We start from the raw sequence: 25,539 nt of genomic DNA on the forward strand, positions 1-25,539 counted from the left end.
AACGCCTGCCAGCCTGGCTGCAGTTTGTTTACACACTATTAGAAACCAGAATTTGCGTTTTGGGCTAAAAAAGTCTCACTAGGTTTCAAACAGACGTAGACCTTATTTTGTCTGCTTTCTCAGGATGCTCTGARAAAAGTTTATATAATGTATGGAAATTATGCATGCCATTATGTAACRAAATCAAAGTGCCACAAAATGTACACATGGGTATTTCTACTTTTAAACAGCAGTTACTGAACTGTAGCTGGCTTCATTTTAAAAGCACAGATTGCTCATATAAATATCATTTATTTAATCATAATAATAATTATTATTTATATATAACTCTCTGAATTTCTCATCTACTTAAGTAATCACAACCATTTCATTAGAAAACACTGATAAATTCAAGTTAAACTCCCTAGGTATCTCTCATTTCAGACGAYTTGGGCAGATGATAACAGAACTGCAGGTGCGCAGTTGTTTCCCTGGGAGATGACAAATCACCTGTGGTGCAACAGGTGCCGTTCCTATTCATCATCATTTTTCCCAACAAGGATCCCCCTGTCCCGGTCCCTGGGACAGTCAGGATGTCTGTGCACCCATGGGTGCTCGGGCAAGAGGTGAGGACACACGAACCTGGGGGAGTGCAGCTCCTCTGGCCATTTCCCCCACCCCACAGGAGCAGGGGCTGCCCTGCTTGGCAGGGCCAGACTAAAAATCTTTCATCACTCCATGCAAAAGCCTATATTGATTCTTACAGCTTCAAGCTAGCAACAAAAAAAAAATAAGATTTCAGGCCTAGCAACGTGGCCCCACAAGCATCCTCCTGCCTCTGCAATGCACAGCAAGGGGTTAATCACACATGCAGGTGTAAATCACGCTGACTTCACTGACAGAACCATTGATTTTAACCCAAATTCTCTATCAGGCACCTTAAAGGTTCAGTGGCAATTTTATTCAAAAGAAACATTCAGGCACTGATTTCTGAATAGCCATAATCAGTTATTTCTACCCAAAATTTCCGCTTTTCACACGTGTCACAGAAATGGTCACRGAAATATACTACAGCTTCCAGTACCATCTCCAGCTGGGGATGCTCACAGGRTATTTAAATTTCAAGCTAACTACGAGATGGCACAGAAAGTACAGAACCCAATCCTAACTGCAGCCTTATGCAGAAAAAAATGCCACAGAGAAAAAGTTGCAAAATCTGTCAGCAGATTTCTGTCTGAAAACGTATCTCCATCAGAAATAACTTTTGCCATGAAAACCACAAGGAAACCCAGAAGTTAAAGAGGTGGATGCAGTTTTCATAAGATGTTAAATATACAGAAGAGATAAAACAGATACGGTTAATTGTAAAAATCTTATGAGAAAGAGAGGAGATAATGTCACAAAATAACGGACCTAAATTTGTCCCTGAAACAGATAACAGACTTAYAAGGCAAGATAAAAATGGAGAGTATTTAACTTCATATTTGTTAYTTTAAACTCAAACCAAACAAAGTAYGCTCAGATAACCGCACAGAAYCACATCGATTTCCAGTTAACCGAAAGGAAGTTATTAAATATTTGGCAAAATCCMYAGAAAYAACTTATGGGAAGGATCCCCGCTTTTCCGCTGGGATCTGACAACATCCCCCAGCCGATTCCTATTTACTTTCCGCAATTCAGCACACGCAAAAACCTCGATTTCCAAACCGGAGACACCCGCAGCGCYAACTCCGCGCTGGGTAAGTTGAGCGCAGCGCCGGGACGGGCGGCGGGGACACCGAACCCACAGCGCTGCTCGGTCCCGGGGCACCCCGGCAATCAATCACACARCCCAGCCGGGATCCATCCCCTCGCATTCCCGGCAGCACTGCCCGGCACAACTCCCGCTGCCCCCGCCACAAAGAGCCGCACCCCCCCAGCAGAGCAGCGGGCAGGATGCGGCCGGCGCTGCTCCCGGCGCTGCGCTGGCGCAGCCCCCGCCCAGCGGCCGCCGGGGGGTGCGGTGCGAAAATAATTATTAAAAAAAATAAAAAAATCAACCATTGTGGCTCAGGACGGTGCGTAAGGACGGAGACACCGCGCCGGCTACCGAGCATCTGAGCATCATCCATCCATCCATCCATCCATCCATCCATCCCATCCCATCCCATCCCGCCCTCCGTCCATCCGCCCACACGCCCACCTTGCATCCCGCCGCCGGCTCCACACCGGAATCCTCCGCCGCCGCCGCCGCCGCTGCTGAAAATACGGGGCAGGCGGGCGGACCAATGGGGGCGGAGAGCGCCGCGGCCGCAGCCAATGGCGAGCGCCCGCCGCCGGCGCCCGGCCAATCAGCGCGCGGCTCATTAGGCGGCGGCGGCCGGGAGCGGCGGGGGCGGGGAGCTGCTCTGCCCGCTCCTCGCCCGCCCCCCGCGCTTAATGCTTTTCCTCCCTTTTTCCTCTGTTTATTTCCCCACCCCGCTTTTTTTTTTTTTTTTTCGCCTTTTTTTTTCTCGTTTTTTTCCTTATTTCTTCCCTCTCCCTCCCTCTCGCTCCTCCTTTTTAACTTCCCTCTACCCTTCTTATTTTAGGCAGGGCCTTTCTCCAGATTTTTTTTTTTATGTAGTGCCCACACTATAGTAATTATACAGACCAAAACTTGCGGAATCCCCAAGGAACTTGTTTTGCTCCGTGTGCAAGGATACCCTTGCCTAAATCCCGACCTATCGCTGTAAAGCACCGGAGAGTAATATTTTAGAGAATCCAAAATATAAACCACTCAACCTTCTCCAGCCAAAAGCTGAGCTCAGGAGATGCCTGTAAGCCACTGGTTTGGACATGGCACACATGTTCTGTGCATGCCTCCAACAAGCTCCCAGGATGCTAAACCAGCCTTTAAAAATAACAAAACGAAATCAGCAGATGTTTCAACCACCCAGCTCCACTCCAGTATGCAAAGCTTTAATCCGTATCACCGCTGCGAAATTATTAGTGTTTCTTATTCAAATCAAACAGTTGTGGGTATAAATACCTGTTTTAGAAAAATACACATAGACTTTTTTTWAAAAAAATTCAAATTCATTAACATTCATTCTTGAAAATAAACTTTTCAATCAACAAAATTCAKGACTGCTTTATATTACAGCAGAAAACTATCTACTGTAGAAAAGGGGGATAAAAATGCCTCAGRATTTTCTTCTCTTTTTCCAGTCTGGTGACCCTAAAAATCCCTAAGTTCGCCTCCCATTTCTCATGTTGTGCCTCCTTCTGACCTCACTCCCAGCATTTAAAATCCCTAAATTGTATTTGCTCAAAGCCCTTGCCCGAACAGGCCACGTTATGAATAAATTCACAGAGTTTGGCTAATACGGGATAATACACGCTGTGAAGTGATAAACCCGATATCAACCCAAGTCTTGATGATGATTTACAGGAGAAAGCTTTTCTTTTGCAGATCAAGAGAGGTTTTTTTTTTCTAAGGTGCCCCAAGTGCCAAGAACACTGTGATGCTACGAACTGCTGACAGGCAACCAATAACTGTGACAAATTATACATTCATGGCATCTGCAACAATCGATAAACTGACTCACCAAATTAATAAAATATAGATCACAAAGCATACATTTTTATTAAAGAATAATTTCATGATAACCAAGTAATGTGGATGCTTCCAAGCATAAGATTAAATTACATGCTGAGCAAATCTGGCATTTTGTGATAAACTACGAAAATAGTCTTTGCAACAGCAACTGAGGAAGAACATTGCTGACATAGTCTATAAACATGTTTTATAAAGCACAACCGAAAGTAACCAAAAAAAATACAAAAAACCARCCCRCAGTGGTRGCTAGAGAATTCACTACCATATCCGTAATAATTACTTTCTAGACTTCTCCTTGTTTGGGAATTTATTCCTTCAAATATGATGCTGATTTTGGTGATAAAAGTAATAAAAAAAGATTACCTACAYAGGGGAATATTTACACCAAATTAATTCATTAACTAGTCAAGATTCAGCAGTCATTACTGGAGTACAAAAAGATTTCTAGTGCATTTAGGATRACAGCAAATGTGCTTAAACACACAAAGCAAGTGTCTTAGCTGATAGAGTGACTCTGTCATAATTTTGTGCCTGCTGAATAACTCCTAAGTTAAAAAAATTGCTTGAACTTCGGAACACAATGAATCCCACTGAATTTGGAAGTGTTACATGCTTTACACATGATAGTGTTTTCCTGCATGGATATTTTCCCCTTCTGAGAAATGCAGTGAGAAGAGCTTTTCCAACCTCCTGTAAAAGCGTTGGAGAAGTCGTTCCTTCCTCAGGGAGGAAATCAGAGCACCTCTTGTGGCAAAGSCTTTACTGCTGGGAAGAACACCCTTGGGCACATCCTCAGTGTCCACTCTGTGTTGGGTTATTCCTACACAACTTGGAATCATGTCATAAATTAGGAATTGAAAATACTGACATCCTGTTTATTATAGTTCACAATTATTAGCTCTTGAAACTCCTTAGTACGTGCTCTCTCTAGGCTAACTATGCCATACCAAATATATTAGAAGGCTGTCCTAAAATTGGGTTTAGTCCTCTAAATAATGCCAGATACATGGTGCTTTCTGGGTTTCTTCACAGGATGTCTTGTCAGATCTTCCAAATATTTCTTTTATAGCAAAATGTCCAGCATTTCCTGGAAATGTGCTTTCATACTTTCAGTATTTTACATCCATAATGTTCAGCCATTTCCTCAACTTCCACGAATTTCCTATTTAAACACATGACCTGTGCTGTTTCCCATCTTTCTTTCTAGCTAATAAATAATGGAACCTTAATTCTGTCATGAAACAAAAATCAGATAGCGCCTAAGTGATATAAAAACAATATTTGTTTATACTAGATCCATTATTAACTTAATTCTTTCTTAAACAAATGGCATTTAATAATACATTAAATACATAAACAGGAACATACTCGAAGTTATAATCCCATCAGCTCCTTCTCATGACATTCATCTTCTCAAAGGCAATATCCATATTTCACTCTAACTATTTGCTGAACATCGTTAAGTTAATAAACAGACTTGGTTCCTTAAAACCAGCTTACTATTTAAATAAGCTGCTGCCTTCCCTAACTGTGGCAACCTAGATCAGTTTTTTAAAATATCTATTCTCAGGCACATTATTAGAAACCAGAAATTTATTATCTTATTTCCATTCAAAATTAAATATCTTTATTTAGAAAACCATATATCCCCACTTACAGACAGCCATATATCTAAATATTTTACGAGCGTTCTGCATGGTGATCATTTCATTTACTAAGAAAATACCCACATGGCTGTGAATCTTTTCAGTTCCCAAAACGTGCCTACAGATAGCAGCAGTGCATATTTTAGAGAAGCAGCAAACAGGACCAGCTTCAGAATTACACCCACCACCCTCCACATAAGATGAGGCGAGAGCATTTTCTCTTGCCATAAATTACCACTCCCTTCTATCAGCAATTATTTAACTTTCAGAAATAGCTGCAACGAGACAAATTACGAGCTATAATTAAGCAAATTTATCCCTGATATTAAGACTGCATACATGTAGATATGTATACCTGATCTATTCTAAATTGAGAAATGTTAAGTATTATAATCAAACATACCATGGTATCCTGGTATGTATCTTATCACCTAAACCACAATATTTCTATGCTGAACGTCTGCAAGCCATTCCAGTGGTCAAAAATGCCCATTATTGCTTTTTAATCYGGTACCAGTCACTCAATCCTGGTACATTTTCTTCTAATACACCTTCCCCCTTCCCAGATGAGTCCTTCCCCCAAATCCACAGAAGTCAAAGGGAGCACCAGCCTGGCTTCCAGGGGAAGAAAAAAAAAATAAATCTAGTATCAGTGAGAGCAACACAGAAGCTGTGTCAGGTCGGAAGTCCATACTCTGAAAATATCTGGAGGTTGGAAGTATTAAAAATACCGTACATAGTTGTCGTGGGTTTGTTTTCTGTTTCATACAGGACATTGGGCTAGAGGGCACTTTATGGTATGASCCAGTTCAATAATCATTTCATTAAGTACTTCAAGACTATGTTGCCTCATTCTTTTCCTTGAAACTGGAATTATTGAATAACTTAAGTTACTCAATAAAAAGCAAATTAAAATTTGTCTACTCCAGCACCATTAGTCTGACTCAAAGCAAGCACTTCTCACGTTGTCAGAGGTCTTGACAGACCACTGTTTCTCCAAAAGTACCAACATTTCTGCTAAATCTCTCTCAWGCTGTGAAGGGCTGCCTCTCAGACAGCATTTATCCTGTCAATACATCCAGCTATAGAATCACAGAATGGTTTGGGTTGGGATGGACCTTAAAYATCMTCYAGTTCCAACTCCTGACATGGGCAGGGACACYTTTGACTATCCCAGAYTGCTCCAAGCCCCATCCAACCTGATCTGGAACACTTGTAGGGAAGGGACATCCACAGCCTGTGCCAGGGCCTCACCACCCTCACAGGGAAGAATTTGTTCCTTATATCTGATCTAACCCTGCCCTCTGCCAGTTTGAAGCTGTTCCCCCTTGTCCTGTCACTCCAAGCCCATGGCAAAAGCCCCTCTCCAGCTCTCATGTAGCCCACTTTAGGTTCTGGAAGGTGCTCTCTCAGTCCATCTCCACAGCAGAGATGCTCCAGCCCTCTGACCATCTTCATGGCCTCTTCTGGACTTGCTCCAAAAAAACCCACAAACTTCTTATTTTGAGCTGGACTCAGTAACTCCAGATGGGGTCTCATGAGTTTCCCTTGAGCCATTCCCAGCCCCTGGAGGGTGAGGGCAGGGGGTTCGTGGGGTGGAACCCAGTCAATCTCCATATTCTCAGTGATCTGAACATTTCCTTGACTCACTTATTAAATTGTCACATTTACAGCATTTATTATGCAGTTACCATGATTCAACAATGAACTCRGGTTATTCTTCTTTTTGGTTAAGCTTTTCTTGTTATTCTTTGCACTCTTGTAGGGCCTAGAAGTCAGATTCACAGGATCTATTTTTTGTGCAGAAACATAACAATAAGGAACCCAACAGAGTTTTCTTTCTTCACATTTGTTTTCAATGGTGATAGAATAAATTGCTCCACTAAAAAGCCTTGATACTTTCTGTTTTAAAGCACAAGAACAAATGCTATTTTTAAAGTCAAAATGTGTTATAATGATAGGTTTGGGGCTCGGGGTGGGGTTTTTTTTTTGGAAGAGTAAAAATCTATTTTTTTCAGTTACAGTGAAAATTCTGAATGCATATTCACATCATTTTGCAAAACTGTCAACACTAGATACACACTTCTTTCTTTGAACTATCTCCCTGTGTTGTAACCCTCATCTAAATTTGAAAATATTTTGGTAAACATAGCTGATGTTTCATGGGTGCAATTTTAAGACCATAAGGAATTTAAGAAAACAGTTGATACTGCATTAAAATCTAAAATTGGCTTTTAAGAATCTATCAGCTTTCTCTAAACAGCAACTATTAAGAAAACCATCCAGAAATGAGTATCTGTATCTAATCTACTTCTTCCTAAATCCTCTTCCCTGGAGTGTTGTTTTGGAACTTCTGAGCTCCTGTTGAAGGATATTTGTACATTCTTTTGCAGTGACATTTTATGCATTACTTAAATATGTTCTTCCCTTACTATTACACATTTAGTCTACATATCAAGGTAATTGTATCACAACATTTATCCCAACAGGCTTTTACTTCCAGAGCAGATTGTCTAAAGTATAGTTGATAACATCCACACTTTGCCCAGATAAAATTGTTTGAATAAAGCATTAAGAGCACTACTGGCGTAACACATTTTTTAGAAGCACAGATCTGAGATTTCCTTAGGGATGCCTTAGGAGCTACGTAAAATAATTTCGTTCATGAACTTAAATTTCCTCATTAAGAAAATCCCTGGGTTGGGGGAATTTTGTTGGATTGGGGTTTTTTTTTGTTTGTTTTTSGTTTTTGTTGTTGTTTTGGGGGGCTTTTTGGTTTTGGTTTTGTTTTTTGGGTTTTGAGGGTTTTTTGGTTYRTTGGTTKGTTTTGGTTTTTGTGGGGTGGGAGTTTTGGTTGTTGTTGGGTTTTTTGTTGGTTTTTCGTGGTTTTCTGGGGTTTTTTTTGCTGTTGCCACCACTCTCCTTGAAAAGCTGTGGCAGACTTTGGGTACTGTGCTCATCAGGAATCCTCTTCCAACCTCAATTCATTCAGCAGTTGTTTGTACCATTTTTTCCTTCTGCAGCCATTCGTTTTCAGTAGTTTTCCTCTTGCTCCACACAGTATCTAAGGATGAATATATTCCTGTCTCCCTCTGAGATGACAGCCTCTTCACCTTACTCATTAAACTGTTCAGAAATGATGAACTCATACTGATAGAGCAGAATATTCTGTTCACTTGTTTTTATGCATATCACAAGGGGCTGCTAAAGCACATCCCGTGATCATCCAAGCACTATTTATCTATAATGAGAATCTTGTTGCCAGTTTTCTATTTTACAAAACTCTGCCATTACTCACTTAGAAGATATGACCTTTGATTTTATATTTTGAATTTGATTCCACTTCTATTAGCTTGGYGTTCGACGTAATCTCAGTTATTTCTATACAATATCCTGATTCCTTTTTATATTTAGGATGCCTTCCAATTTAGCCATTAGTACTTACAGCCCCTCTACTCATGCCAGACACACGAAGCAAGCCAAGCTCAATACTCCACTGGTAACCTCTCCTGCAACACCACACCTTTTAGAAAAACATCAGTTCTTTTTGAATAACACCTGGTGATGAATTTCTGTGGGAAGAAATARTCCTTTCGTTTTCCAGCAGCAACCACTCCGTTCTCATTCCATCCATCATTACGCTGAGAGTTAAGATACACACAGAAYGAAGCTGTGCCTACAGTTGCTTACACAAGGGCTGTGTCTGGACTCTGCAACATCATTATTCAGCAGATGGTTGTGAGTGASGTGTCCTGGCTCCAGATCCTGGACAATGCTGGGCACGTCCCGAGGGATYGGCCTCTGTGGTTGGAGTCACGCTCGGGCTTGGTGGATGCTCTACTCCAACACCAAGGGCTCACTGACCTTCAAGAGGCCGCCAAAACCCAAACCTCAGCTTGTTTCTTCACTCCTGGTAGGTCACAAGGTAGAAGCCTGTAATTCTTAGTAGCAGTAAATACTAATTTTTATGAGTCTTGAATTAATTCACAATAAGCGCTGCAGTATTCTGTAAAACACACAAGTGCCAGGGGCTGTGCTGAAGTTTTGTTTCTTTGGGTTTTTTTTTGAACAAGAGATAATGTCTGGATTTCAAAACACTGGTGGATTAGAAATGAAGGGAGAAGACTCTTCTGGAGAGGTGAAAGAAGCTGYCCTGCACACCACACGGCTGCCTTTGGCACACCAGAGTCTTCAGAACCTCTGAAAGAAATGGTTCTGCCAAAATCTACTCCTTAAGCAGGTTTACCCATTTTTAGAAGCACTGCCAATAGCAAGGCATCAAACCAGAGTCTTTGCCTGTACCTGTCTCCTATCCCCAGAACAATCAAAGAGTATTGTTAAATCACTCCTATCCCCAGAACAATCAAACAGCATTGTTAAATCACTCGGTATCGTTCAATCCTCGGATGCAGGACTGCCCTGGAGGCACTGAACCCACTGCCTCTCCCAAGGGGATCCTCCTTGGCTTGAGCAGCCAGCAGGGACACAGACCTGGGGCCAAAAGGGTGGGATTTCTGCAGAGCTGTCAGCTGTAGGATCTCTCTCTCTCTGTGTCTCTGCTGAGCAAGGTGTATTCAACAAAACGCTGCATTTTAATTACACAATTACACAAAACTGAACCAGCTCTCGAGTTTTGCAGACACAACCCTTCCCCTGGCACCACCTACCTCAGCGGTTAAACTCTGAAGCCACGTGCAGGGCGAGAAGTTTTCTCAAACCCTTCCAAGAACATCARTAACACAGTCCTAGTTATGAACTTCATTCAGCTTGGTGCTCATTAAATCACAGCTGTTTCCCCTTGATGCTGTGTTAGATCAGACATCACTGAACCTGCCTCTCTCTGTGTGTGTACACAAATATGCTTTTCCCTTTGTCCTGCAAAACAAACTCCTAACAGCAAAGTGTTTATATTAAAACTGACTKGAATTAAATGTCAATTAACAGTTAATAACAGTCTTAAGATAACATTTCAGATCTGTTTAATCTATTTAATTTAAACTGACTGCAGAGCTGACACTGTTTTGRTTTCAGCTTTTGTTTTGACTTGGAAAGAAACAACAAGTTGATTAAAAAAATCTAAACAATCTTAAGCATGAACACCTCATTGGAAAATGCTCCTGAGCTTCCTTACCTGCTCACAAGGAGGCCAACACAGCTCAGTTCCCTTGCCTACCTTCTCATCACTGCTCTGCATGCTTGAGCAAGGTTTGGGGAGGTTTTACATATATTTACTAATTACCTCTTCTTTAAGAAAAAAAAAAAAAAGAATTTTTCCTACTTGCCCATCCCTTCATGAGCTCTTTGGATTGCAGATAACAAAACATACCTAGCCTATCTGGAATGACAATACTGTTCAATTTGGATGATATAAACCTATTTTTTAGTGAAAATAATATGTTTGTTTTCAAAGCTGTCTGAAATACAAACAACAACCCACTAACAGAGGGTATCAAACTAGGTAGAATACTCACTAACATCATTCATTACGTTTTGTGCCCACATTCTCACAAGAGTGAGACTTCTCTCAGCCCCACTTGCAACAGGAATAAGAATAGAGCAGTTTCARTGGTTGAATCAAAAACAGTTTAACATTTCTTTTTATATTTTTCTGTTCCTGTATCCCTTTTTTGAACAGTTTTAGTATCCTTCAGAATCTCAAAAATGGTTCTGCCAAAAAACATCATAAATAGGCTTAACCATTTTTAGAAGTACTGGCAATACTAAGGCTTCAAACAAGAGTATTTGCCTGTACTTGAGGCTTCTTTCTGTGAATACAAAACCTCTGTAATTCTCAAAAAAAGCAATAACTGATCGTGTAGTGAGGGCTGAACTCCACTGACACATCCAATTTCAGTTCTTTGCTAAAATATATTGAATAATACATAATGGAAATATACAAGTGTAACTTAATCCAGGCAGTAAATCCCTGCTCCAGACACATCTCTCCTCCACCCCCCTACAAGTGAGATGAGGGAGAAGAGCTTCCACTGCATCCCAAAAACCTACGTGGTACTTATAACACTTAGATTATTTCAACAAGATTGCTTTTTACTTAATCACAGAAGAAAAACTCAGTGAAGTTTAAAAAAAGGAAAAACTGGGAGTAATTTAACAATGCAGCAAAGTTTCCTCAAGCAGTCCTTGGCATGGACAGCACTTAAAAATGGGTGAAAAGGTACAGCCATTCAAAGAAAAACTAGTTTCATCTTGTTTGAGGTAGAAATTCCCTACACCACCTAAGCAAACATCCTCATCCTTTCAATAACTCGAACACTTGAAGCCAAAGTAACAAAGCAAACAAATATTTTCAATAGTATTCCTTTATTTTGTAGCATCTCATGTCTGAGGCACCCAGAATTTTCTGCGTAGCACTAGGAAGTRTTATTTCCTATTTTGCACCAGTGAAGAATCTTAAAGGAAATTTTAGTCCCATGAGAAGGTCCACATGACTTGACTCAGTCTCCAAACATACAAACTTCACAAAGAATGCAGAACTCCTTGCCCTACACAGCCATTTAAGCAGTCATTTAATCATATAAAGTGCTGAATATGTCAGAATAAGAAAGCAGGAGTCCTAAAAAATTCAGATTTAACATTAWGACATGCACAAATTTTAAAGGGTGGCGAATTTCTTAGTAACAAGGATGATGATGCAAGAATAAAAATTAATCATGATTGAAATTACTGCTTTTTTTTTTTTTTTAAAGTCTTGCAGAGCACCCTATATCAGGTCTTCCCAGACTGATATCCACCATGCCCTGRTAAGTACCTTATCCATTCTCTTAAATCCAGCAGGAACATACTTTCTACTATAAATACTCCAAATATCCATAAACAGTAACAGTGTTGCTGTCAGTGACTACAGGATAGCATTAATATACAAAAATGGATTTTTATTTCTATTATGAAATATTATGAGTATTGTGTCTAAATAATTGTGTCTCAAGACTGGACTTAAGTATTTTCTTTTTTTAAAAGGTGCAATGGGTTCAATGAGAAAAAAAACAAAACTGTCACATCACAATATTTAAGACATGTAATTTCATTATATAGCAACAGATAAATCAAGTGATACTGAAATTGTCAGAAGTTAAGCTATCCCCCTTATTTTCCTCAAACTAGTTTTAGTCGAGTTCTCATTTTTAAATTGTTCAGTTMCTCCCTTTGCTGAGTGCAGTATATTATGAATCTGACATTTCCCCCACCCCCACAAGAGGAAATCCCATCMCCAAAAGCATAAATTCATCCTCTAGAAGTGACTGAATCTGAAAATATCAAACTGTCCTTTTGGTCCACTGGGCTTTGGGGGTAAGGAAGAGTGAAATACCTAAAATTTACAGCATCAGTAAACAAAAACAACTGAAGTCTACATTAAATGGCTCACTAGAGCATGTAATGTTGTACAGAAATGGGATTTTACAAGGATACAGAGGAGCAGATTTTCTGTATTTGAAGAGTCAACCAAAAGGGATGGGGCAGCAAGAACAAATAGACGTACCATGAGGCAGTAGGGATGTTACATGAAAATATTTGAGGTTTAACATGCTGATTTGCAATTTTTTTTATTAATTAGCTAGATATTGTTAAAATGGAAATGTCTGCCTCAAGTTTTGCTTAGTTCAGTTGAAGCTCTTAAAAAAAAAGGGGAGAGAATTGTGTGTCAGAAAGGAGAATATGAATGCAGAGCCTGGGTTTTAAGATAGCATCTGTGGTCTTAATAAAATATGTAAACCAACTTGCTAAGGCTCATTTTGATCTAGCCATGCCAAAACATTGTCTTCAAGGGACTAACTGTCAACAGAACAACATGAAGAAACTTACTGATTAAAAAAAAACATAACTCATTTACCAAAAATTTTCTGGTCTTTTACAAAAGYTAAGAGTTAAAATGGCCCCACATTACCTATTACACAAAATGCTAGTGCTGAATTAGAGAAGTTAAAGCAAACAAAGACTGCATTAAATTTATTAATGATATTTTAAGTTCTCTGTGCTGGTCATGGAAGCCTGTACAAGAGCAGCAAGGTGTGTCTGKAAGGAACCTCACAGCTCAGACACCATGGGAGATGAGGCAGAGTGTAACTAAATGCGTCCTCTGGAAAACAACTTAGTCTCAAATGCTTTAAGGCTTCTGACACTCAGTAAAACCAGAAACCTGAGTTACTGAGGCCTGTGAACACCCACATGAGGGAAAAACTTTTTTCATTCTGTCATCTTAGACTTCTACACTTTAATTGATTTACTCTGGATTTGAACAGATACATTTCTTTTGATGTTACTCAACCAACCAGTATCAAAATATGAAATTGAAGGTGTTGCAATAGTGTAAAATCCACTATTCAGTAGAACTGACAGGAAGAAGTAAAAGGTTCATTTGCTCTTGGATTACATGAATTGCTGCAGTTGAATCCTGACTGGTTTTTTGACTGTTTTTAGTAGAAGCTCACAACTGACATCAGTGAAACGATGAAAGCATTGAACAGGAAGGATGAACAGTTGACATCAATTTTTCCTTCAGAGTCTTCAGTTCAAAAGAACATTTTGRTTTTTCAGGGAACAGTTGACATGGCTGATGAGTCTGTGGTGGGTCAGGCTGCATCGGCCATTGGGGAATACAGAATAACCAGGATCACCACCAAAATTGATATAACCTGCTATATATAATGGAAAAACATGAAAAACATGAGATTAGTGCCTCCTTGAAGAAGGGATTTGATGAAGAAATCACTGTTAGGAAAATAGTGTCCAGTTCACAGTAGAAAGAACCACAGTGCATTACCCTACAGAACACAGCATCTCACAGGGAGTCCAGAAATCTCATCTTATGCAAAGACGTCCAACAACCATTAATCTCTAAATTTAAAAATATTTTAAGCTTTTATTTATCCTAGTTGATAGGATTTTTTTAAATAAATATCTTAGTGTACTAACACACAGAAACCAGTCTAAGAACTGAGCTGCACAACAGGCTGAATGATGATTATTAAAATTAAATCTTGCCGATAGTCCTGGACAAATATACATCCTCCAAAAAGCCTCCAGGGCAGCTGCATCACTGGAACAGGGGCAGGAAGCACAGTTTGGATACCGAGGTACCCAAAAGTCTTACCCCACACAGAAAACCAAAGAAAACCTCCATCATTTCCATTCCAGCTGGGAGTATTTTACAGATGGAGCCACTTATTATTATCTCAAATGTCTTGATAAAAGATGGAACATCTAGAGCTCAGAAAACATGCTTGTTTTCTTGAAAACATTGAGTATCTACCAAAACTAGGTGATTGACATGTAATGGTAGATTTYAGGTCATTTAAAATGTTAATTGGTAATTTGTGGAAATATGTACTACTAAAAACAAAATTAGAGATATGCAGTTTTGTCTTCTAATTATATTCCTTCCTCTAATCTGTTGTATTTTACATATTGTTACATTGCTCACACAACAATGGATTTGCTGTTTCTGGAAAAACACGTAACTGCATCTTCTTTCAGCTCATGACAGCACACTSAGTTATATTGTCATCTCATCTGAGACCACAAAAAAAAAAAAAACCACCCTACCACGAGTTGTTAATGTAAAGGTTAAGATGCATTTGCTCTCAAGTTCATTCTATTAAACTTTTTTTCCCTGATTAATGGTTAACTGGCAATAAGTTTGCACTTTTTTAGCGATATTTATTGCAGATTACAAGCATCGTGCTGAGCAGCACATATGTAATAAGGTTTATTTCTATTTTCATGCTATTCCTTGCCAAAAACACACGGTGAAACCCATCTGTTGTATTTCCCRTCTRAGGTTAGACAAGAAAAGGAGACTCTACACAGCACTCTGTCACTGCAAACAATATTGATTAAAGCAGAGTTTGGAGATGGAATCCAAAGTGCTTACTCAGAGCAGGCATTCTGCCTCACTGAAGCACACAGATGAAAACGTATATAAAATATAACATACACACAGAAGAAATAATGACCAGGGGACACACAGCTCTGGATTCTGAGATAAGGACCTAAGTAGAAGCTGAATCAGCAGAGAATTGTTTCTGTACATTGCTCACATGTATATTCAAATGTGCAGTTTTTTGGTAGGAATTTTTTTTTTGCTTGTGCCAGTTTAATAAATGAAGTCTCTGAAAAACTGAGAAATACTTGGGAGCCTTGTTTTTTTACCTTGSATAAAGGATGCAAGTGCTCTGACAGGGCAACGCACACTGCATTATTTTTCACTTTCTCAAGGAAAACAGAAACTGCCCCTCTTTGCAGATGGCAGGCCTTCCCAATGTTTTAACTGTACTCATTTCCTCATTCAAGACACAAGAAATGTTCTTGCTTTTATCCATCAAATAAATTCATGCAACACATAATACAATGCTAATTTAGTGTGTGAAGGAGCATAAGCAGTGAGGATGTTGGTAAAATCAGTTGAGATGGTGCAAGTGGATTCTGATACATGGAGGAAGAAAGGGCACCAAAATATCAGATGTGAAAGGAAACAAAACATCTGATACATAACTTACTTTAAAAGGAACAGGGATTGGCAAACCAGCAAGAATGGCTGTGTGTTGACTACACAAGGAAAGTACTTCAGAACTGGAGACATTCTAGGATTTAGGAAGGCGTGGGCATACAAACCATCACTGAAACATGCAGTTGTACATCACACCCCAGACAAGAGACTGAGCTCCAAGTGAAAATTAATGTACAAAATAATTGTAGGGTCTATGATCACAATGTACAAGGATTTAAGTTAAAATATAAAGCAATTCAGCCTCTTAACACCAACTTTGGAAAACTGTTTGCAGTGTGGACACAGAGATCAACAGGACTGCAAAACTTCAGTATAGGCATAAACACACAACATATTTTTCTTTGGCCCCCTCTGAAAAGTAAGCACACACACACAGAGCTTTTAAGGAGTGCTACATTCAGAGCTCCAGAAATTAATGTCCTCAAGATTAAAAATACAGCACAGTCGACACCCTAAGATACATTTCAGTTTCTAAATGCTCTCTGATGCAGGAATGAGTGACTTTTATTGTAAAGGTACAGAAATATAGCCAACAGGGTAGCTTTCAAGAATAACTGATCCCCCTACTGAACTGCAGATCCAAAGAAGCTGATCTGAGTCCTTTTCAGGCTCAGATCCTTCCCACTACCTGAAGAACCTAAAAGAGGTACATTACTCAAAGTACAAGTCCCTTTACATTCGACTAGAAAGGTTAGAAACTTCCAGATCATGTTAACTCAGTAAAATCCCAAACAATTTATAGACTACCTTTCTTCTTCCACTCATGAGCTCGCTGGCTTAACTGTGGCTCATCACATCACCACTAAACTCAAGGACAGAATTCTGAATTCAGGCCAGAAATAAGAAGTTCTTACAGCAAATAACCATTTGCTAAATTTGTTAAAACACCTTCTGTAGATCTGAGTTAAAAGGTACTGTGTCCATGGGTTCTCAACTGGTGTCTCCTCACTGAAACAGCCACTGCCAAGGGGAGTGTAAACAGTAACATGGTTTTGGTAACACAGACATCAAACAGCATCTTGGCCAACCCCAACGTTTTGTGTTAGTGTAATATTTCAACAGCTTGAGAGATTACATTTCAATAAACCAGAAAGTTACGCTTTGGCTGGGGGTGAGGTTCCTTTAAGTAGGAATGTTTGTTTTAATTTATTTGACTCTCAAGTTCAACAAAAAGTTTCCTGTTATCACGTAGATGTTTGAGGGAAGGCCAAAGCAAACAGTTTTACCAGCTTCATTCTATGCATCTTCACATSTCTCTGTAGCTCTATTACTTCTTGGACTGACATTAAAGGCTGYATCAGAAATGCCAAAGTTTGCTGGATATTTCTCCATTCTTCCCTCGACTTTATCAGTGCAGTAGAAAGATGTTGTTCTTCAAAAGAAACCACAAGTCAACACAACGCTGTATTGCACAGCCTACAGACACATCATGTAGATTTTACACATTTGGGGTACAAAGAATGCTTGGCACAGACACAGAGCTGTAATTAAGACCATCCCCAGGACTGATAAACTGTTCTAGAAATGACACATCAGCCCCTTTTATTTGTAGATGCCTGCTCATTAATATCTGCTAGTTAATGTTTGCATCATTGCCATTATTTTAGGGCAGATTCTCAGTTCAATGCAATTTACTGGTAATTACATTTTTTAATTTTTTTTTTTTTCTGAAGATAAACCTCATCCAAGTAAAACTATACCTGCCTTATCTAGTACCCAAATCTCTGGCTGTGTAGAAAGATCACTTCCATAATGTACTGGATGCAGTCCAGACCTGAGAAATGACTTCTATGTACTAACTCTCAAACACACTGGAAATCTTGGAGAAGTGTAGTAAAGTGGTTCTGGTAACTGTATTCCTAAAGCAATAAAATCAACAGAGTATTTTTATTATTTGTTTGGTAATAGGACTTGACAAATATAGAGCACTGTAACAGCAAACTAAAACCCACTTATATTTTTATTTCTCCTGCTTCAAAAATAAGAAATAAAAGATACCACTCATAAAATTCTTGTAAGTAGACGTAAGTTTCTTCATTTACTTGATGTAGTTTATATAACTGCTGTTATAAGTTAGACACTTCATGAGGCAACATTTAAATKAAAAGAAAAAAAAAGCAACCTGTACTAACAGAACCAGTTTGTTTTTCAGAACGTTTAGCATTGCTGTACACTGGCAGCAGAAATGTAACTGTGGTTTCCATTTGAAAACTCCCGAGKAGGAAGGAATCTGTCCTTTACGCATGATAAAATCTCGTGACACAGCAAAATATTGCTGCTGCAGTGTCCTCAAGGTACGCCCTTCGGAGCCTCCTGCGCTGCTCACTCACGACTGCTGCAATAATCCATTAAGTAAAAATCATTTACATGCACAAAAACAGCTCAGCTGCTGAATCATGAAGTAAGTATATAATAATTATGTGCTATAGCTTTTTTGCTTGATAATGCTATTATTTTTCTTTCAAATTTGCTCTGTAAATATGTTTCAATTATTCCTTAATACAGACAGTTGCTTGAATAGGCAAATTATTAAATACCAAGTAACACTATTCTGTAATAGCCTGTTGGGGGTTTTATTAAACTATWTATAGACTTTGCACCTTGCTATAAAAGCAGTAATGAGTTAAGCCTCAGACAGATGAGTATTATCATCTTTTCACACGTAAGGAAACAGCTACAGGGGGAAATTGCTGCCACAAGGACTCCAAACACAGCTGCCTACTCCTTGCTCTGATCTCCTGCATCTTTAATCACACACCACACCACTTGTAGGGATCTGATCACAGATGTGTTACATGAATCAATCTCATGTTGTGCATTACTGCAGGTACAGGGAGCTACTTCCTATTTTTTTATATCCTGCTTCTCTTTCTTTGAATACTTCAGCCATTCTGAGCTAGACAAAAAAAAACAAAAAACCCTGAACAGTGATCTCTAGAATTTCTATTTTTTGCACCACCTATGAAATGGATATTTGAAGTTGGTAAAAGCAGTATTTATTGCACTGCCAAGCATAACGGGGAAGTAGAAGAAATGCACAGCAGCACATACCTGAGGGTGTAGACACTGATGTGCTGGGCTATGGACTGTGTACTACAGATGGRCAGTGCAGCTCTAATTTCTGAATCTAATAATGAGGCTGAAAGCCTCAAASAACYGAAGGACYCTCCAAARTTCTACTAAGTTGGGRCAAGGAAGATAGAAGCCTTCYACAACMAYRKGTGGAATAAAGGCTTGTGATGGGYTYAGACCAAAGGTCCATCTTGCTAAAYAGTGGGAGRTTTTTTYCCTGCTGCTAGATTCAGGGAAAGAACTGCGAGAAAAACAGGATGAAAAAGGGCAAGAMAAGTGATTCAGAACCTCTCCCTGCCACCAGCAATTTGCCATTCAAGAGCTCCATCAATCAGAATTGTTTCAGCAAACCCAGTGGATTTTTCTTCCACAAAACTACTCACTTTTTCAACCCTTGTGAAACTTTAGTAACTCACAATATCCTGCAGTAGAGCTTCATAACTCACCTGATGTATGAAGAAATATTTTCTACCCCTACACGCAGCAGTTTCACATGGTGCCCACTGGTTATAGCTTTGAGAAAGAAAACAGATTTGCAAAGATAACAGAAGAGGGGTTTYGGACTCRTGTGCAGGAAGTAGGACACTGTTTYCAATCCTAGGGCTGAAGAGAATATTTTAAGTGCTACAATTCCATTAAAGTAGGTCAAAATCTTCTTCCTTATTCCCAGAAAGGGACTTGATGTTCTGACTATCAATAGCGTGGAGTGCAGTGCTGAGTCAGGTACTTTTCAAGCACAGATCATCAAGACTTTTGCAAGGAGAAAAGTTTGTGTTCCCCACTCCTGCCTGCCAGTTGGATCCACATGGAGAAATCACAAACTTCAGGCAAGTCCTGAGCTACTTCCTAAAGGAAGTTGTTATTCAACATTAAGGAGTTATATTTTCAACTCCACCAGCCCTCAAAAACCTCCCAAGTGTTTACAGGATGCCACTCATAGCTTGGATACCTGAGGAAGGCACCTTCAAATCACACCAGCAAACCAAAAAAATCCTGAGTGCATAACTTCTGTTAAGAGTTCTCATCTTTAGACCACATCAGTTGTTTGAATTCTTGTTTTCTTCATTTAACTGGAGAGGCCAGAACACAGACAGCCCAACAGTGTCAATGCAGGCTGCAGCTACAAGATAAACAATCAATACACTGCCAGCAATTTGTGATTTAATTAATATATCATGGACATCACTGTCCCCTGAAACATGAGGCTAGAATGGTTTTTCCCCTATAATGAAATACAGTACAAATGATGAAAATCAGAACTAGAAGTAAATAAAATGGACAGAGAAAATGAGAAATGAGTTTCCTAATGACCTGATTCAGCTGAATGAAGGACTCCATGCTTTTGTTCAACTGCCACACAAAGCTTTCATGGTATTTTGCAGTGTGAGTATAGGTATCATATTCAAACTTCTGTAAATGCATTTTTTTCACATCACTTCTGAATTGACTAACACTGAATTCAGTGAATGATACCCTGGTTTATCATGCCATCTTTTCTTCCAATTAATTTTCAATCAGATAAATGTTTTTAGAGAAGACACTGTCATGTCATTTGAAAAAYATAAAACTGAGGAGGATTATAGACAAGCTTCACAGAAACTGACTTCTGAAAACATCCATCCAGCATACTCTAAGTGTTTCTATTAAATTTCCTGCCATTTAAAAATATGCTAATCTTAAGTATTAATGGAACATCTTCAAATGGTGAGTRCATCTTAAAATAACCTTACCAACTGCTGAAACCTAAAGTCTAGATACATTTTTGCCTTAGTAGCAGCCATGCTGATTATCTTCTTGCTGATAACACCATATAACCAATATTAATCTTAAATAAACCTAGAATAAAAAAGTTTTACCTTACCCTTACCTTCTGTAGAGGCCAAACAAAAAACCTTTCAGCAAGTAAAATAAAACCAAATCAGTGTTGCTCATTTACGTTAAATAGTAAAAGACATTTCTTTGTACTTGACTTGCAACTTGACTGTTGTTGTGGACAACATTTTACAATAAAATTAGCACCACAGGTCACAACAGACGATGGAGCAGGTGCTGCTGAACACTAAAGTGATGCTTGAAAGTACCTGGTTCAAAGGCTGGTTTTTAGATGTCATAAAAGACAAAATATTGGCTATAGTGTCAGCATTTCTCATTTCTTGAATGGCCATCAGTTGATGAATACTGGATAGGGATTTTTTTTTTTTATTATTAATTGCCTTTTTCAGACTTATACATCTATACAAAATTAAGTTTTATTTTCTCAACCCATAATCCTTTAWTGATACTGAAAGGACATAATGTAATTGAAATGTAATTGATTAAAAGGGAAATACATCATTAATAGAAACCACAAAAAACATTATGCACCTATCAATGGGTAGGACAATGTCATCTGGTTTTGGMTACAAAATCATTAGGCATTACTGCCAATTTGTGATACAGATTATACTCCTAATGTCAAGGATATGATGATAGCTTGAACGTACTTTTATGTATAATTTTAGCTTTCCCTCCCTCCCCCTGCTCCGTCCTTCACAGCCAAGGAATGCTGCATAGAATCACTTCTCTAGAACTTTTCAGTTTTCAGTACATTTCCTTAAAATATGAGGTTTCAGCAGTTTTGCCAAGCTAAACTGCTTTAGATCAACTCAACCTTTYAGACAGTAAAGCAGCCCAGCTAAATCAAGTATGAATTTACGGACTTCCTAAAAATCATAAAAAATCTGCTTCTACTATTTTATGAAGAAATTATTTAAAAGACAATTTAAGGTTTATAAAAACAGTGGTGTCTGTAAACCTGGCAACTTAAGTCAGGGTCTGTCCCATGCTTCAGCTACATTTGAAAATTTACATAGAAGTCAAAAAAGTCCACTCACGGCAGAAGGAAGGGGGAAGTATCTGGCAGCCTTTTAAATTAACTGCAACTGATAAATCAACCTCCCTTCATGCTGGATGTAAGTGTAGTTCATTTATAACACCAAATTAAAGAAAGCTTTTCAACAGAAAATATACTCTATGCCCCTATGGAGAAATGCTGATAAGCCTTTAATTTCTGCACTTTGTGGCTGTTCTGGCCTACAGAATTATTATAAACAGGCAAAGAATTCCAGGAACCAGAGTCCAGCTTTGATAAGACAAGCTCTGCCACACTCAGGCATCARGAAAAACTAAAAAAGGAGAACAGATACAAACTGCATCAAGACTAAAGAACTGCACGAGGGACACAAAAAACAGAATGGAAACAAACATGGGCAAATTAGAGGTCATTGCAACTCCAAAACTGAGGAGCCGGGTGGAGAAATACCATAATATCTGTTTAAACAAACTTTTTAATTAAATATCTCATTTTTAGATACAAAACATTTGATTAAATTTTCAAGTGATCTATATTGTGTATGTGTACTGACATAAAAGTAGTAATGTGTTTTAAGGGATGTATAATTATTAAAAATAAGTACTCCAAAATGTAATAATGTTCTTTTGTGTGTGCCTAACTGGGCTCAATTATCACAATTATGAGTACAAACCTTTCCTGTAAATTGAACATTCATAATTGACTTGTATAAAATGAGGCTAAGCTGCCTTTTTTAACTTTGAACTCTGTCTTCCCATCTGAAAACTTTCTGTCAAATTTTATCAATGCAATAGGATAAACCTGCCTGTAAGTTAAAGCAAGTTTAAGCTAAGTGACAAGTCTCCTGTGTATATACCTTAAAACCARAGTTTTTTAAATTGCATCAAATACAGGGGTTTTATCAAGAACAATCCAACAAACTTTATTCAGCAAATATGTTTACCAGATAGATGACTGTACCAGGAGGTGTAAGGCAACTATGTGGAAAACTATGATTTTAGGAGTGCATTTACAGGTGCTTCTATTCATAAAAGTCTAATGCAAATAATATCAGAGTGAATGGAATAGAGTTGAATATTAAACATTTCATGCTAACAAATTTCAGTGGAAAGCCACTCGTGTATCAAGACAAAAAATTGTATCACAAAGAATAATTTAAGAAACATCAGAAAACAAGGAATGAAACAAAAATTATTTTATTCCCTCGTTAGAAAAGAGAACTAGAAAAACAAAGAAAAGGATACTCGGAATTACAGGGGGAAAGGCATTTAAACACCACATTTTACTGCAAGGCCACACATCATCAGATGCACCAGTGCTGTCACCTTGGGACACCAGTGCCTTTGAGGAGTTGCTGTGAAGTTTCTTTCCCCAACTACTCCAGGATACAATCATGCTGTTGATTACTGTAATCACAAGGAACCTATAAAATGACCACTGATTTATGGTTAACACAGATAAAAGGAAGCAAGTGAATAAAAAATCATTCATTGGATGTTTGCAGCTCTGGAATGAACTTCCTTTCACTTTCCTGCATCAGCATCTCAGACAGGGGGCAAAACTCATCTAATCATCTGACATTTTGAAAAGTTTCACAGACTGACACACAAAAACTAAACAGGAAAGGATTTTGTAAACTTTAAGATTATATTAACAAACAGTTCAGAATTCTAGTGAAGAATTAGRTACCAAGGAAAGTTCAAACCAAGATAGCGTCCCTTTCAAAAACATCACAATCTAATTTTATTTAGATACAGCTAAGAGATAAGGGAAGAATGAAGAGAAYATGGTCTGGAGGTATGATATATTGCTTTTAGAAATATTTTATCAGGGCAAGTTTCTTATGAGACTRGAGAGGAAGCAGCAAGGACATGAATAGTGATGGGGGCACTCACCTCAAAGAGAAGAAACAGTCCCCAGTTTTAAATMTCCATCCAAAACTTAAACACACTGAAGCACTAAAAACAGAGAAGCTTGAATTTCCCTTCCTGAKTCATTACTGAGCTTAGTTATCCCTTTTTTCCTCCTGACACAAAGACTTGAGCTTGTATTACCTAGCACATAGACAGCAGCAAACCACATAAAAAGGGGCAACAAAGCTCCCTTCAAAAAACGAATCAGCTTTGGGTTGATGATAACCTGGAACAGAAAGTCTCCCTGGTCCTGGGAAGAGACCTTTAACTACTGAGGAGGAGCCACTGTTAAGAGCAGTGCTTTGAGAAACAACTTGGAGACTCCCTGGTCTAAGGAGGGAGCATTGTTTGAGTCTGGTGATGGACAGCACTTTCTTGGCCAAGAGTAATCAGGTGGCACCTCTTATTTCTGTCTGCAATATCTAAGCACCTTTCAGACAGGTTTTCAAAGGAAGCCAGGCTCACCTTTTTGTGTCTGTCCATCTACCCGCTGGGTCCTCTAATTAAATCCTTAACTCAGCAGCAAATTTCAGCCAAAAGCTGCCACTATTCTCAAGAAGAATTAAGTTCCTGCAAGTTTCATTAAGGAGACAGAAAAAAGAAGGCACCAGATGAGAAGGCAGACACAAATTAGAGGCCGTGCTCTGTGAAAGGCCACGGTAGGACATCAGCAGTCATTCCTTTCATGACACCTGTCAGTCTCCAGACACGGCTTCATCAGCTCACAGGCATCTACCAGAGGTGCTGGGACACGCTCTGCACGTGAATTTTGGGATAAAGCACCACGGTGCCTCCATCTTGCTGCAAAACAGGCTCCAGCTGACTCGTGCTGCCTGTGATCACAGAAGGCTTTTGCTTGCTGTGCATCTGCCTCCAGAAGAGCTCATTCAGTTTGAGGATCCTGCCCTGTCTTAAGCACAAAACGCAAATGAAACTGCTCAAACCTGCAAGAGGAAAGAAAATTTAGAAGGTGAGGACTTGGAAACACCCGGTCTAGTGGAAGGTGTCCCTGCCATGGCAGAGGGGYTGCAATGAGATGATCATTAAGGTCCCTTCCAAGCCATTCTGTGATTCTGTGATCTTGAAAGCGTGCAGTGTACTTAAATTCCATCCTTGAAGTACAAAGGGATTTTAAGGTGCTGATGATTTTAGRTGGGTTTTGAAGTACTGAGAAACCTGCCCTCCCTGTAACTCCTAACTTTGGGTGTCTATATCCTTTGGCAGATCTGGACTGAAGCATGTTGCTAGGCTGCCAACAACTGCCAGGCAACAAATCACAGCACACRGATTGAAGCCACGCTTACAATGCAATATATTGAGCATGTTTTATTGTTAAGAAATCAATAATCTGCATTGCCATAATAAAATGTAAAATGTGATTATATTTTTCCCAAGGGGTGGAAAAAATAAGAATAAAAAAAACCTGTACATCATTCTTATTGCCTTTCCAAAGTAAAACTTACGCATTCATCCTTCAATCTGTTATAAAATCAAATTAATTTCCACTATTAATGAACAAAACCTCTCACATTGCACAACRTGTAATTAAGAGTGCTACTACTTCTTTCTGAGCTCCTAGTATTCATTGCCCCACCAAATTATTAAAACAAAGCAGTTACTATGGTAACTAATTCATTCTCTGCATTATTACATTGTTTCTAAACATCAGTGTCGATCGTTCTGACTTACATGCCCTAAATTCCAGTTTGAAATTCTAAACTTCTGTCTTGTTTGTCAGAAAAGCCCTTTACAATCTATGCATTCATGCAGATAAGGACAGCTACAGTGCAGCTGCTTTTGTTTATTGCGAGACGACGTAACTGCTCCCAAATTATTTGAGTTTGATAAATTGATGATGCCTGCATGGAAGTGCAGGGCAGCACTCAGAGAAGAAGCTTGGGAATCTGTGGAGCTCTGCACAAACGGGCAAACATGACCATCTGCAGGTTAGCTAAACYAACAACAACAAGCAA

The 25,539-nt window shown here is 39.0% G+C and overlaps 1 protein-coding gene across 4 annotated transcripts in view; it reads right to left on the bottom strand.

The window, feature by feature from the left end:
* Positions 1 to 25,539, bottom strand: part of CTBP1 (C-terminal binding protein 1) — a 235,048-nt gene that overhangs the window by 147,230 nt on the left and 62,279 nt on the right. The window contains exon 1 of one of the 4 annotated variants that reach the window (XM_057376212.1): positions 2,162 to 2,213. The exons of the other annotated variants lie outside the window; for them this stretch is intronic. Coding sequence (XP_057232195.1) covers positions 2,162 to 2,168 — 7 coding nt within the window. The 5' untranslated portion in view covers positions 2,169 to 2,213. Of the gene's footprint in view, positions 1 to 2,161; positions 2,214 to 25,539 lie in introns of those variants that run through there. 4 annotated transcript variants of the gene reach the window in all.

Source organism: Malurus melanocephalus, unplaced genomic scaffold (assembly GCF_030028575.1).
Source record: "Malurus melanocephalus ecotype Western Australia unplaced genomic scaffold, MMel_1.1 scaffold_274, whole genome shotgun sequence".
Lineage (NCBI taxonomy): Eukaryota > Metazoa > Chordata > Aves > Passeriformes > Maluridae > Malurus > Malurus melanocephalus.